We start from the raw sequence: 13,356 nt of genomic DNA, 5'->3' as shown, positions 1-13,356 counted from the left end.
TAAAGGCACAAATACAAGTAGCTGAAATGGGGTTCTTCCAAAATATCTCTGGGCTAATATTACTCATCAGGGTGCATAGCTTGGAGATCAGGGCCTCTCTCCAGGTTGAGTTGCTACTTCTCTGCTATGAGGGGTCACAATCCAACGGACATGTGGTTAGAATGTTGCAGGAAAAAATTGCAAGACAGATTCTTGAAGCTGAACCAACCAACAGGAGACCTCGGTTGGTCATGTTTGGGAATCCAGCAGGAAAGAGTAATGACAGCTGCTTTTGATTGGCCCCTAGCAAGGAGGTGCCTGAGGACTCTACGCCTCATGACTAGGAAGGAGGTGCCTGAGGACTCTATGCCTCATGACTAGGAAGGAGGTGCCTGAGGACTCTACGCCTCATGACTAGGAAGGAGGTGCCTGAGGACTCTACGCCTCATGACTAGGAAGGAGGTGCCTGAGGACTCTATGCCTCATGACCCCTCCCCCACAGGAATAGTGGACAGAGGAATGGCTGAATAAATGTTTTTCTTCAATGCTTGTTTGTTAGCACTTTTTTTAAATTTAATTTTTTCTTACATTAGGTGATGTACGGAATGATCTGTATATAGTTTTGTCCCATGGAGAGTTCGAGCGAGGCAATAAGACATCGGCAAAGAATGTAGAAGTGACAATGAATGCTTTTGATAGCATCGGAGAATTAATTCCTGTAAGTTAAGAAATCATTACCTTGTCTTATATTCTTGTCAGAGCATAAATAAAATGGCGATTTTCCCTTGTATTTGATTCAGCTGCATCTGTATTGTTTTCTATCAATAACAATACATTTTCATATCTATTTTTGCATGCTAGCTTGGATTAGATGTATATATTACCAAGGCATTGTTATATAGTTGGCTGCCTTTACAGTCACTAACCCTCATCTGTTTATCAGGTTAGGGATTTTTTTTCTTCACACACAAAATGAGTGGACAATTTGTTGACAGCAACACTGCTAAAGCTCCCAACATTTGCAGAGCATAAGTGTAAAAACATAGCTGCATACACATGTACACACCTATGCAAAACAGGCTGGCTTGATGGGCAGGGCAATACATATATATATATTTCTGTCTGTTTATACAGTGTAACTTCTATCCTGTAATGAAATGTGTGTAACATGGAATTAAAAACGGCAAATTTTCCAACCTTTCTTTTAATATAAACTTACTCTGCAAATATGATTCTCCAGAACCCCCACCTAATATATATGCTTCATTGAAAATTAACATTCTGAGTGTGTGTGTGTGTGTGTGGTGTGTGTGTGTGTGTGTGTGTGTGGTGTGTGTGTGTGTATACACATATACAAACATGGGTGTGTGGTGAGTAGCTTGCTTACCGACCACATGGCCCTGGGTTCATTCCCACTGCATGGCATCTTGGGTAAGTATCTCCTACTATAGCCTTGGGCTGACCAAAGCCTTGTGAGTGGATTTGGTTGATGGAAACTGAAAGAAGCCCATCATAGATGTGTGCGTGTGTCTGTTTTTGTCCCCCCACCATCACTTGACAACTGATGTTGGTGTGTTTACATCCTTGTAACTTAGCAGTTTGGCAATTGAAGCCAATAGAATAAGTACTAAGCTTACACAGAATAAGTCCTGGGGTCAGTTTATATATATATATATAAAACAAATTATTATCTCTATTTATTGTAATTCATGAGGATTGTGAATTTATGGCTGTTTTTTCCTTCCTTTTTTCTGCAGGATTGTATTTATCGAGGTATTGGTGAACCACCATCTTCATATTATCATTCCACCGTTTTCTATCACTCCAATAACCCAAAATGGAAGGAAACAGTCAAGGTGAGTTATAACTTTTCTGACTAAAATATTCTCATCTATGGATTACCATCTTTGCACACCCATATTCCATCATTTACTAATATTCTGTATTTTTTCTCCTCAGAAACTCCCCACCACCACCACCAATACCATCTTTCCTTCGTCTTTTCTGCCATTGATACAATGGTTTTGGTTCCCCCAATCCTATTGGTGTAAATCTAAATGCTGTAAATTTGTTTTTTTATATATAAGTTACACACTCTCCACTCCCGATCTGCTCTTATGCTCACCCTTGCTTCTTGAGTCTCCCTTCACTACCAGCTTATCTTCTTCTCAGCTACTCTCATCTTCCACCATCTTATATAATGCTGAGTAGCCAGCATTATATCTCTTCACAAGTAAGACCCCTATGCTTGTCCCTCTATCACACTTTAACCTCCTCTCAAAGACTTCCCCTTCTTTTTTTCCTTTCCTTATATTTTTACTGTCTTGTACCCTGTATGTTCCACATCTTCAGTGTATAGCTAAGTTACCTTATTACCACTTAACATCAATCTGCCGGAAATGAACACTGGTCAGCAGATAAAGTTGTTAAACAGCGATGATCTTCTTGAAGCTATATTCTCGTTGAATAACACACTCCAACACTTAATTGAGATATTGACATCTCAGGACTGTGAATTTGGCAAAGAGATAGGTGGCACGTAAAAAGCACCATCCGATCATGGCCGATGCCAGCTCCTCTGGCCTCTGTGCTGCTAGCATGTAAAAAGCACCCACTACACTCTTGGAGTGGTTGGCATTAGGAAGGGCATCCAGCTGTAGAAACCTTGCTAGATCAGATTGGGGCCTGGTGCAGCCTCCTGGCTTTCCAGACCCCAGTCAGACCATCCAACCCATTCCAGCATGGAAAACGGATAATAAATGAAAAAAGGTAATTTGATATGTCTGTTGTCAACAATCTTGCTTCCACAAGTTTGGTTTGTAGCAGAATCTGAAAAATCTACCATAATAACTTTTATTCTCCGAAGATAATGATTTGTACTTAATTGTTCTGTTATTAATTGAATGATTATGCATACGAACCATTGTATAGTGTGGAAACGGTGCCTCAAGCTATTTGAAACAAAGTACCTTGAGAGAAAAGTTGAACCTAAGAAGTATCAGTTGTTGTGTGCAAGAGAGACGTATGCGCTGGTATGGTCATGTGATGAGAATGGCTGAAGATAGTTGTGTGCGAAAGTGCCACACCCTGGCAGTTGAGGGGACCTGTGGAAGAGGTAGACCCAGGAAAACCTGGGTCGAGGCGGTAAAGCACGACCTTCGAACTTTAGGTCTCACCAAGGAAATGACCAGTGACCGAGACCTTTGGAGGTATGCTGTGCGTGAGAAAACCCGGCAAGACCAGTGAGAACAGTCAAAATCAAGATCAAACCAAATTGAGGTCGATCAACATCAGGGCTCCCGTGCACGTAAAAGTACCATCCGTTCGTAGCCGTTCGCCAGCCCTGTCTGGCCCCCGTGTAGGTGGCACGTAAAAGCACCATCCGTTCGTGTTCGTTGCCAGCCTGGCCTGGCCCCGTGCCGGTGACACGTAAAAGTACCATCCGTTTGTGGCCGTTTGCCAGCTCTGTCTGGCCCCCGTGCCGGTGACACGTAAAAGCACCATCCGTTCGTGGCCGTTTGCCAGCTCTGTCTGGCCCCCGTGCTGGTGACACGTAAAAGCACCATCCGTTCGTGGCCGTTTGCCAGCCCTGTCTGGCCCCCGTGTCGGTGGCACGTAAAAGCACCATCCGTTCGTGTCCGTTGCCAGCCTCGCCTGGCCCCGTGCCGGTGACACGTAAAAGCACCATCCGTTCGTGGCCGTTTGCCAGCTCTGTCTGGCACCTGTGCAGGTGGCACGTAAAAAGCACCCACTACACTCACGGAGTGGTTGGCGTTAGGAAGGGCATCCAGCCGTAGAAACACTGCCAGATCTGACTGGGCCTGATGAAGCCTTCCAGCTTCACAGACCCCAGTTGAACCGTCCAACCCATGCTAGCATGGAGAACGGACGTTAAATGATGATGATGATGATGATGATGATCATTGTCATCATTTAATGTCCATTTTCCATACTAGCATGGTCTGGATGGTTTGACAGGAGTTGGCAAGCCAGAGAGCTGCACCAAGCTCCATTGCCCGCTTTTGGCATGGTTTTAACAGTGGGATGCCCTTCCTAATGCCAACCACTTTACAGAGTGTACTCAGAGCTTTTTTATGTGGCACCAGCATAGGTAGAGAAAATAATTCTTAATTTTTTTGTGTGATTGCTGTGTCTGTCTGTCTGTCTGTCTATCTATCTATCATCTATTTATCTATCTATCTATCCCTTTATATATATATATATCAGATGAACTGTCTTTACCCCTGTAAACCATAAGGCTGTGTTTTTCCACTTTGCAGTTTACTTTACCCATAGAGAAGTTCACTGGTGCACACATCCGACTGGAACTGCGGCATTGTTCAAGTAAGTTGTAGCCAAAAAGTTAATCCTCTCTCACACATTTTGTTGTTGTCATTGTTTTTTTTTTACGCAGGTTTTTGAACAGTTTTTGATTTGATTTTTCTCTCTTTATTCTTCATTTGCAGCAAGTGACAAAAAACAAGGGGAGAATTTGCTCGGGTTTTCTTTCATCAAAATTACCAATCAAGACATAACACTTACAGATGCCACCCACACTTTGTGTATTTATAAAGTAAGAACATTTTCTCTTTAATGTCTGAAGGTATTAAGATGGTGAGTTGGCAGAACCCTTAGCATACCAGGCAAACAACTTAGCAGCATTTCGTCAACCTTTACGTTCTCAGCTTGAATTCCATCAAGGTCAATTTGGCCTTTCATCTTTTCGAGATCGATAAGAAAAGTACCAGTTATACACTGGGGTCAATGTAATCGGGCTTATCCCCTTCCCTGAGCTTGCTAGCATTATGCCAAAGTTTCACAACATTAATCCCTGCCTGTCATGCAGGAGACTGGTGTTCAATTCCCCACTGGGGAGACTTGTTATTACTTGTGGTGCCCCAACATAGCCACAGCCCTGGAGCTGAAACACATAACAGAATAGTGTGTGTGTGTGTGAACAGATTTAGTAGATCATCATCTTCATCATCATCCACTTACACTGCTTGCCTGGATTCCTGTGACTCTCTATTGCCATCCATTTCTATTGTCTATAATACTTGGCAGGTGAGAGGAATTGCAGTTGGTGTTGTCACAAATCTGTTCAATACAGTTCCTTGCATCACATTCTCTTCTAGCTCTTCCTTGTGTTGGCTCTCACAAAAGAGCTTCACTAACAACTTCATCTGTAGCTCTCTGGCAATGCCCTGTGAATCTTATTCCATGCTCTTTGGTGTCTGTTACTGAATAAAGGTTCCCATTCAATTGCTCATTGGTCAGGCAGTCTCTCCAGCTAACATTGAAAACCAGTCTTAGCATGCAAATGTAGGCTACATCCTGTCTTCTTTCCAATTTTGAGATAAGAGTCTATGTGATGTAAACACTCACAAATTGGTAAAGCTTGGGATGCCATCATCCAGTTATCTCTAGTGTGGCAATGTAGACTTCCAGGCGGCTAGCTGGCAGAAACGTTAGCATGCCGGGCGAAATGCGTAGCCATATTTCGTCTGCCGTTATGTTCTGAGTTCAAATTCCGCCAAGGTCGACTTTGCCTTTCATCCTTTCGGGGTCGATAAATTAAGTACCAGTTACGCACTGGGGTCAATGTAATCGACTTAATACCTATGTCTGTCCTTGTTTGTCTCCTCTATGTTTAGCCCCTTGTGGGTAATAAAGAAATAGGTATTTTGTCTGTCTTTATGTTCTGAGTTCACATTCCACCGAGATCAACTTTGCCGTTCATCCTTTCAGGATCGATAAATTAAGTACCAGTTGTGTACTGGGGTCGCTCTAATTGGCTGGCCCCCTCCCCCAAAATTTCGGGTCTTGCACCTCGAGTAGAAAGGAACGTAGACTTCCAGACATGAAAAGGAGTCTCTTTCAAGCAACCATTCCCTATGTCCCATTGTGTTTAGGAGATTGAATTTTGAAAAGAAGCCCACCATGTATGTATTTCTGTGCATGGGTGTGTGTGTGTGTTAAACATGACATCATACAAGTGGTGGTATTCATTTGCAATCTCGTGTGAAAACATCTCCTGACCAGGGGAAAATGTTACCTCACAAGGAAATAAGTGAGGGTTGGTGACAGGTAAGAAAAAATAGGTGGCAACTGGAGAGATTAGATAGGGTTGAGGGGTGACAAGTTAGGCAGATGAGTCTGAAAATAGGGAGTGGAGATAGCTGATAGAGCAGAAACGGGGGGTGAGTTGGGGTGAAGAGTTGCAGAATAGACAGTATTTGTCTATCTCATATATAGTGTGTGTGTGTGTGGGGGGTCTGTTCTGAAGCTGTGGCGATGCTGCTGTTGATGATTTGCAAATTAATGTTTTTGAATCATGTTTTTGAAAGAGAAAAGTGGGCGGGGTGCGGTGGGGGTTTGGCTCTCTTGACTAATTCAGTTACTCCTGAACTGTTGCAATTTATGCTATAGATGTTATAAATTGAACTTCAAATGATGTCTGCCTGAACTAAAGAGGACTGTCTGAGCCCTTCCCACCCGGTTTCAGTTTAGATAAGATGGGTTTGCATTTACTGAGGCCCATGATTGTTCCTCTCTGCTGAGTGCAAAGAGTGAACCTGTTTTCTGAATACCCCAGGAGTTGATTGAGGTACCCAACTTCCAACTTGGGTAGTTTTCATGTAAGCATGGAGGGTTTAACTGCTGGGAAGGAAGGTTGTTTATATGATGTAGTGAGCCCTTGGTAGTTTTGGTTCACTACATCTCTCTCTCTCCTTCCTCCTCAAAAGCATGTCTTTCGGTTCTGCTTAAAAGTTTGTCTTCATTTGGTGTCCTTTATTGGTAATTCTTGCTGTTTTGAGGTATTCTTAAGAAATTCAATCATCCTAACATTGTCTGTGTAACAAAATAACATTACTTTTTCTCTCTGTTACAGTGTGATACCCTTGTAAATTTAACCTGCATGGATTATTTAAATCTCCCACAAAGTCCTTCGGAAACCTCTCTTTCATCTGTGTCAGCCATCTACCAACGGAATTCCAGAGACACTTTGACCATCAGTTCCTGCCTTTGTTCCACAAAGTTTACACAAAACAGTAATATAGAACTTTACCTTTTTTTCCAACATTGTATTTATTTATTCTGTGAAGTTTCCAAGAGTGGACCTTGGAAGACTCCCTCCTTTGGTGAATTTTTTTTTGTTAGAATTTATACCATCATTTTTACTGCTTACATGCTTCTATTTATGTAAGCCCACATTGTACTGTCGTGTACCAACCCTAATGTTTTTCGTAAGCCCTTAGTGTTAAATAAAAGAAGCATTATTGTTGTTTTTTGTCTGTGCTAATGACATTGTGGGAGGGTGGGGGGTAGCCCAGTCAGCAAGTCCGTGCAGCAGGAGATGACTAAATTCAGTTTCTATGACTTTTTTATATTATCTATTATTTTGTAGCTTAAATCAGTGATTTCTAAAGTGGGTGGTGGAAAGATCCAGTTGGGGTGGGGGGCATTGAAGAAAAATGGGGTAACCAAAATGGGGCAATGGATGTAAAAAAAAAACAATAACAAATTAATTAGGTTAAGTTTTCATTGTGAAACACTGTTGTTTTGAATTTGCTGCAGAAAATGGTTTATGTCTGTGATGGGGAGTGGAGGGGGTGGTTGGAATTAGAACCAAGGGGGGGCAGCCTGAAAATGTTTGGTAACCACTGGCTTAAATTATCTTGTCCTTATTGTATGCATATTATTCTAAAAATTAGGACAGGTGCTGGCATGGCAGTGTGGCTAGGGATCTTGCTTCCCAACCACATGGCTCCAGGTTCCATCCCACTGCATGGCAGCTTGGGCAAGTGTTTTTTTTTTATGGCAATGTGGTTAAGAATTTTGTTCCCAACCACACGACTCCAGGTTCAGTCCCACTGCATGACAGCTTGGGCAAGTGTTTTTTTTAAATCAGTATTGTAGCCCTGGACTACCTAAACACTTATGAATGTATTTAGTAGACAAAAACTGAAATTTGCAATCTGGGTGCTAGGTTCATTCTCGCTCTGTGGAATCCTGTGTAAATGTTATTTTCCACACCTTCAGACCAATCCATATCTTGGAAGTGAAACTGGGTAGATGGAAACTGTATGGAAACCTATTGAATGGATTGTAATTAAATGTCCGTTTTCCATGCTGACACATGGTTTGACAGGAGGTGGCAAGGCCAGAGAGCTGCACTACACTCCAATGTCTACTTTGGAACAGTTTCTATGGCTGGATACTTTTCCTAATGCCAACAACTTTACAGAGTGTACTGGTGATTTTCATATGGCACCAGCATGGTGGGTGGGGTTGTTATGTTGCACCAGCACCACTACTCGATGCAGGGTTGTCAAGTAGCATGCAAAACAAGGGGCTTTCTACTAAGAGAGGGAGAGGAATCAAGAGAAGTGGCTGTATCTGCTTGAGAATTATGTTAAGGGTTCACATGCCCCTTTCTTGATGACCCTAATGTTGTTATATTGAAGCCGTTGAATATGGTGAAATAATTTGTCGTTTCATTTCTTTGTTTTTTTTTTTTAATTTGCAGAAGATCTCCTTGATATATTGCAATGGCGAATGAAAACTGACAAAATTGAACAAAGTTTGGAGAAGCTGATGAGTATTAATGGAAGAGATATTGTCAGGGTAAGCAGAGAGCTTTTCTGTAAAAGTTTTCTTTTTAAGATATTTCTCAGTTGTCAGAGCATTTTGTAAAGCATCACAGCTCCAAACATACACATCACATGACCTTACCAGTGCAGTTGTTTCTCTCGCACACTACATCTGATGCCTCTTCTGCCCAAATATTCTCTCAAGATATGCTCTGTAATACATGCACACTGACATTGCACATCCAGTGAAGCATACTAGCTTCATTTCTTTCAAGCCTTCGCATGTCCTCTGCATTCACAGCTCAAGTTTCGTTGCCATGTAGCATGGCTGTTGACACACGGGCACCATACAGTCTGCCTTTTATTCTGAGAGAAAGGGCCTTTGTTGCCAACAAAGGTAGAAACTCTCTGAACTTTACCCAGCCTATTCTTATTCTAGCAGCTATACTCATAGAGCATCCACCCCCACTACTAACCAAGTCACTTAAGTAACAGAAGCTATCGACTACTTCTTGATATCCCCCTTGGCATTTGTTGGAGTCTATTTTCTGTACATTTTGTACATCTGCTACACACAGACTATTTTGCCCTGTTAACTTTCATCTGATATTATTGCACCTCTTTTGTGTCCATACCTTACACCCGGTCCATCTTATAAATTTTCTACCTACATTTTTTCTACATATGGAGCAAGGCCATCTACCTGAAGAGATTTGTGATTTTGTCTCCTTTCCTACTTATTATTAGTTCATTGGTTTTTGCTAAATTAACTCTAAAACCCTTTGATTCCACTCCTGAAATTTCTTCTCCAAATTCGGTAGTGATTCAGCTTTAAGAACAAGGTCATCATTGAAATTTCCAGTTAACTGTTTTATTGTAGTCATCAGATATATCTACTCAAAATTTCATTATCCTTAACTGTGGAGAGCAGTTTTATGTACCAAGGTGTCTTTTGTTGAAGAATCTCATATTTGAAACTAATTTTTGCTGAGAAACGTTAAGTTTATTAAACATGACAACTCTCTCATTTCCTCCTCCTTTTTTGATTTTCTCCATTCATCCTATCATGTCAACTCTCTCTCTTTCTTCTCTCCTCTCTATCTCCCTTTCTCTCTGTACAATGTAAAGAGGGATGAGAGAAATCAACCCACCAATGCTTGTATCAGCTATTAGTATTTGAGTTCATATTCTGCCAAGGTCAGCTTTGCCTTTCATCTTTTCAGGCTCGATAAAATAAGTACCAGCTGAGTGCTGGGGTTGATGTAATCGACTAGTCCCCTCCCCTAAAATTTCAGGCCTTGTGCTTTTAGCAGAAAGGATTATTATTATTATTATTATTATTATCAAGGTGGTAGAATCATGAATACGTCGATAAAAATGTTAGTGACATTTCTTCTGACTTGATGATCTGAGTTCAAATGCTGCCAAGGTTGACTTTACCTTTCATACTTTTGGGGTCAATAAAATAAGTACCAGTTATGCACTGGGGTTGATGTAATCGACTTAACTCCTCCTCTGAAATTGCTGGACTTGTGCCAAAATTTGAAACCATCATCATCATCATCATCATCAAGATGGTGAGCTGGCAGAAATGTTACCATGCTGGGCGAAATGCTTTGCGGTATTTTATCCATCTTTACGTTCTGAATTCAAATTCCGCCAAGATCAACTTTGCCTTTCATCCTTTCAGGATCGAAAAATTAAGTACCAGTTGTGTACTGGAGTCGATCTAATTGACTTGCCCTGTCCTACAAAATTTCAGGCTTTGTGCCTAGTATAGAAAAGATTATTATTATTATTATTATTATTATTATCACCATCTAAAGATTTTCTGTAGTAGTACAATATGTTATTATAGCTTATTGTTTATTTTCAGTATTTACATGACATCTTGGATGCTTTGTTTGACATGTTCTGTACAGAATATTTGGAAAAATATAATCAAGTTGTATTTGATGCCTTGGTAAGTAGAAAAGTAAAGAATATGTGAGCTGAAATAAGTAAAAGACGTGTGTGTGTATGTGTGTGTAATGTCATTTTGCTATTTCTTTGAGTTACAAAGAATCTTTATCCCATAATTATATAAAAAAAAAAAAAAAATTCAATGTTGATATCTCACAATTGTACTAATCTATATTTTAGGGATGAGGAATTATGTACATTATCTACAATAGGTATCCTCACCTTATTTGTTGTTATCACAACATTTCGGCTGATTTACTTTCCTGCCTTCATCAGGTCTTCTGGTGGAATTTCAACCCCGACCCTTTATTTGACTAATGGGATACTCTGTTCTCATTCCTAAGGTATTCTTTTTTTACTGATGTTATTTTTTTGTTGATATATTATTACCCAAGTCTCTGCCTGGGATTGAACTCAGAATCTGACGGTTAGTAGCCCGCACTCTCATCCACTACACTATATCCTATATAATATCAACAAAAAATAACATCAGCAAAAAAATAATACCCTAGGAATGAGAACAGAGTACCCCATTAGTCAAATAAAGGGTTGGGTTTGAAATTCCACCAGAACACTTGATGAAAGCTGGAGGGTACATCAGTCGAAATGTGCTAACAACAAACATGGTGAGGACATCTATCTGTCCATTGTAAATAATGCTCACAAATGTACTTCTAAAATAGGTTTCTGCTTTTTGTTTCCGTGTTCATATCTTATGTACTGGAATATAGGAGTTGGGTATACTCATGTGTCTGTATCATTACCTTTCACTTCTGTCTTTTTTTTTTTAACAGGTCCATGTTTTTTATTTGTTAACAAACCGTACATTCAAGCAATATGTTCCTGGCTTCCAGTCATATCTCACTGACACTTTTTCCTCATCTTTAGTGTACAGGTACGTTATCTGTTTCGCTTTGAAAGCTCCTTGCCTTCACCTTCAAATGGCTGTTACATCTCAATATTTGTTCTTCATTTCATTTCTATTACAAATGTTGCTTCCCAAATATTTGATTCTTCAGAAGTGGTTCACTTTCCAATCACATTGGTTCAGGCTCAGTCCCATTGCATAGCAACTTTGGCAAGTGTCTTTTACTGCAGCTCCAGCATGGCCAAAGCCTTGTAAGTGGATTTGCTGGACAGGAACTGAAAGAATCCCATCGTGTGTATGTGTTAGCATCTCCTTGTCTTGACATTGTGTGATGGTTATGAATGAACGTCACCAGTTCCCAACCTTCCATAAAAAACATGTCTGGCCATGAAGAAATAGTGACTCACTTGGAAACCGTTTTGTGAGTAATTTTGAGAGTAAATCTGATATGTTTGGCTCTGTGGAATCCATCCTGGCAGTCAATCATCATCATTTAACATCCGTCTTACTTGCTAAAATGAGTGGGATGGTACCACAAGAGCCGGTCAGACACAGTCGACCTCAGCGGAATTTGAACTCAGAATGTAGTGACAGGCAAAATGCTATTAAGCATTTTGTCCAGTGTGCTAACGATTCTGCCAGCTCACCGCCTTAATAATTATGACGGCGGTGGCAATAACCCTTTCTACTAAAGGTGCAAGGCCTGAAATTTTGTGGGAGGGACCCCAGTTTTCCACTGGTACTTAATATATCAACCCTGAAAGGATGAAAGGCACAGTCAACCTCAGCGGAATTTGAATTCAGAACGTAGCAACAGGTGTAATACCAATAAGCATTTCATCCAGCATGCTAACAATTCTGCCAGCTCACCACCTTAATAATAATAATAATAATAATCATCATCATCATCATCATCGTTTAACAATAATAATAATAATGATAATAATGATAATGATACATCTGTTGTTTCTATTTCAGACATCTTCTGCTCTGTTTGAAAGCGAATCTTGATAAAATCATCAATGGCAGTCAAGACAGAATATTAAAAGAGATGTTAAAGGTGATTCTTTTGGGGGTTTTTTTTTGGTCTTTTTTTTTTTTTTTTACTTTTTCTATTTAATGATCTTTTCTGGATTCCCTCCTCTTATTTCTTCTGTAGGGTTTATACTTATGTCATATGTAAACCCTTGTGTAGCTGTATGGTTGAGAAGCTTGCTTCCCAGCCATGTGTTTTTAGGTTCAATCTCACTGCATGGCACCTGAAGCAGATAACTTCTATTGTAGTCTTGGGCTGGCCAAAGCCTTGTGAGTAGATTTGACAGATGGAAACTGTGTGGAAGCCTGTCATATATATATATATATATATAGTTATAGCTGATGCCAGTGCTGTCTGACTGGCACCCATGCCAGTGGCATGTAAAAAGCACTGTTCGAGCATTGGGCCTCATGGAGGCAGTGATGTCAAACCAAGTGGGATCTTAGTCATGGCTGATGCCAGTGTAGCATAACTGGCTCGTTAAAAGCACCCTTCAATCATTGGGCGACATGCTGTGCTTGACTTGTCGAACTGAGTGAAATTGTAGTCATGGCCGATACCAGTGCTGCCTGACAGGCACCTGTACTGGTGGCATATAAAGAGCACAGTTTGAGCGTTGGGCCTCATGGAGGCAGTGACAGGTGACCAAGACCTTTGGCGATATACCGGGCTAGTGTAGACCTGTCAAGCGAAGTGAGACCATAGTGGTTGGCATTAGGAAGGGCATCCAGCTGTAGAAACCTTGCCAAATCAGATCAGGACCTATTGCAGCCCCCTGGCTTACCAGTTTTCAGTCAAACCGTCCAACCCATGCCAGCATGGAAAGCAGTCATTAATTGAGGATGATGATATATATGTGTGTGTGTTTGTGTGTCCCCTTGTTCTGACATCATGTGATGGCCGTAAATGAACATCAT

At 40.8% G+C, this 13,356-nt stretch overlaps 1 protein-coding gene across 16 annotated transcripts in view; it reads left to right on the top strand.

Moving 5' to 3' along the window:
* Positions 1 to 13,356, top strand: part of LOC115212854 (dedicator of cytokinesis protein 3) — a 301,286-nt gene that overhangs the window by 167,509 nt on the left and 120,421 nt on the right. For all 16 annotated transcript variants that reach the window (XM_036503925.1, XM_036503926.1, XM_036503924.1 and 13 more), the window contains 9 exons: positions 573 to 697; positions 1,737 to 1,835; positions 4,260 to 4,323; positions 4,446 to 4,552; positions 6,872 to 7,031; positions 8,510 to 8,607; positions 10,450 to 10,536; positions 11,330 to 11,430; positions 12,382 to 12,463. In XM_036503925.1, coding sequence (XP_036359818.1) covers positions 573 to 697; positions 1,737 to 1,835; positions 4,260 to 4,323; positions 4,446 to 4,552; positions 6,872 to 7,031; positions 8,510 to 8,607; positions 10,450 to 10,536; positions 11,330 to 11,430; positions 12,382 to 12,463 — 923 coding nt within the window. The remainder of the gene's footprint in view (positions 1 to 572; positions 698 to 1,736; positions 1,836 to 4,259; positions 4,324 to 4,445; positions 4,553 to 6,871; positions 7,032 to 8,509; positions 8,608 to 10,449; positions 10,537 to 11,329; positions 11,431 to 12,381; positions 12,464 to 13,356) is intronic.

Source organism: Octopus sinensis, linkage group LG6, assembly GCF_006345805.1.
Source record: "Octopus sinensis linkage group LG6, ASM634580v1, whole genome shotgun sequence".
Lineage (NCBI taxonomy): Eukaryota > Metazoa > Mollusca > Cephalopoda > Octopoda > Octopodidae > Octopus > Octopus sinensis.
The sequence above is the reverse complement of the archived record's forward strand: the minus strand, read 5'-3'. Positions and strand labels throughout refer to the sequence as shown.